This window comes from Limulus polyphemus, unplaced genomic scaffold, assembly GCF_000517525.1.
Source record: "Limulus polyphemus unplaced genomic scaffold, Limulus_polyphemus-2.1.2 Scaffold5854, whole genome shotgun sequence".
Taxonomy (NCBI): Eukaryota; Metazoa; Arthropoda; class Merostomata; order Xiphosura; family Limulidae; genus Limulus; species Limulus polyphemus.
This window is the reverse complement of record NW_013671464.1, coordinates 13,236-14,321: the sequence shown is the minus strand read 5'-3', so window position 1 is coordinate 14,321 and position 1,086 is coordinate 13,236. Positions and strand designations below refer to the sequence as shown.

General features: G+C 31.0%; 1 protein-coding gene across 1 annotated transcript in view; it reads right to left on the bottom strand.

Annotated features, from left to right (window-relative positions):
- Positions 1-1,086, bottom strand: part of LOC106473061 (interferon-inducible double-stranded RNA-dependent protein kinase activator A homolog) — a 17,960-nt gene that overhangs the window by 11,283 nt on the left and 5,591 nt on the right. Inside the window, exon 3 of the mRNA XM_013933740.2 lies at positions 874-1,079. Within this exon, the coding sequence (XP_013789194.1) occupies positions 874-1,079 (206 nt within the window). The remainder of the gene's footprint in view (positions 1-873; positions 1,080-1,086) is intronic.

The window sequence follows — 1,086 nt, the reverse complement described above, 5'->3', positions numbered from 1 at the left end:
CATTTGATCAAGCAGGAAAAACTTGTACCTAAACACCAAGAAGGAATACTGGTATGACATCTTATAGATATTGTTTTCTTGGCACTTGTGTATAATGTTAAAATAATAAATAAATAACACACAACATCAAAATAAATACACAATTAAAAAAAAATTAATTCAGGCCACTCTATGGCCTCCAAAATGTTGACTATATATGCATCAATGTTTCCCACATCATCATCATCAGGACCTAGTTCAGACATTGTGTAAGAGAAGAATTGTTATAAATGAAACAAGAGGTATATTGTTACTAGTGTTATTGTAGGGCTGTACCAATAAATAACTACATATCAGTATTGACTTCCAACGCAGCCTTTGACCTATCACATCAAGTTCAGTTTCATTGTCCATGTAATTGCTACCATAACCAATAACAATTTTACTGTATATTCCTTTGTAATCTTCTACAACAGTTTTTCAGTTTACCATTGTCACAGAGTCAAGATAAGTACACGCATCGTACATTTTCATGTTGTACCTTCTCCCATGTAAGTTATAAGTTTTGAATAAATTTCATAGACTATCACTATGTTAAAAAGTGTGTATATGTGTAGGGGAGAGAACCCAGAGGCTTAAAAAGATAAAATGAACCAGACTAGCCTACAATATGTGCTTATTAAAAAAATAAATTAATCAAATATAAATATCCATGTTACAAACCTCCAACATTAAGTATCTATTTTTTAAAGTTTTATTTTAAAAATATCATATAACCTTCTAATAACTCTTCCTTATCTTTGCTTGAATTTAAAATTTTAATATGACATTAAACTTGCATAAAGCTTCCAATGACATTTATTGTACTTACTTCTAAGTAGGAATAAATTGTACCTGTTTTCTTTATTTCTTTATCTTCTGAACCTCCTTGATCATACATTTTCACCTGACATTGGATTCCAAAGACTCGATCGTGAGGCAATCCTTCTTCTAGAACAGTTTCATAGTAGGGTGGCTCCCATTGTCTTTTCATGCAAAGTTCCTGTAATGTTCCTACGTGATTTCCAGAAAATTTATCACCTTCAGATGAATCATCTTTTTGATCAT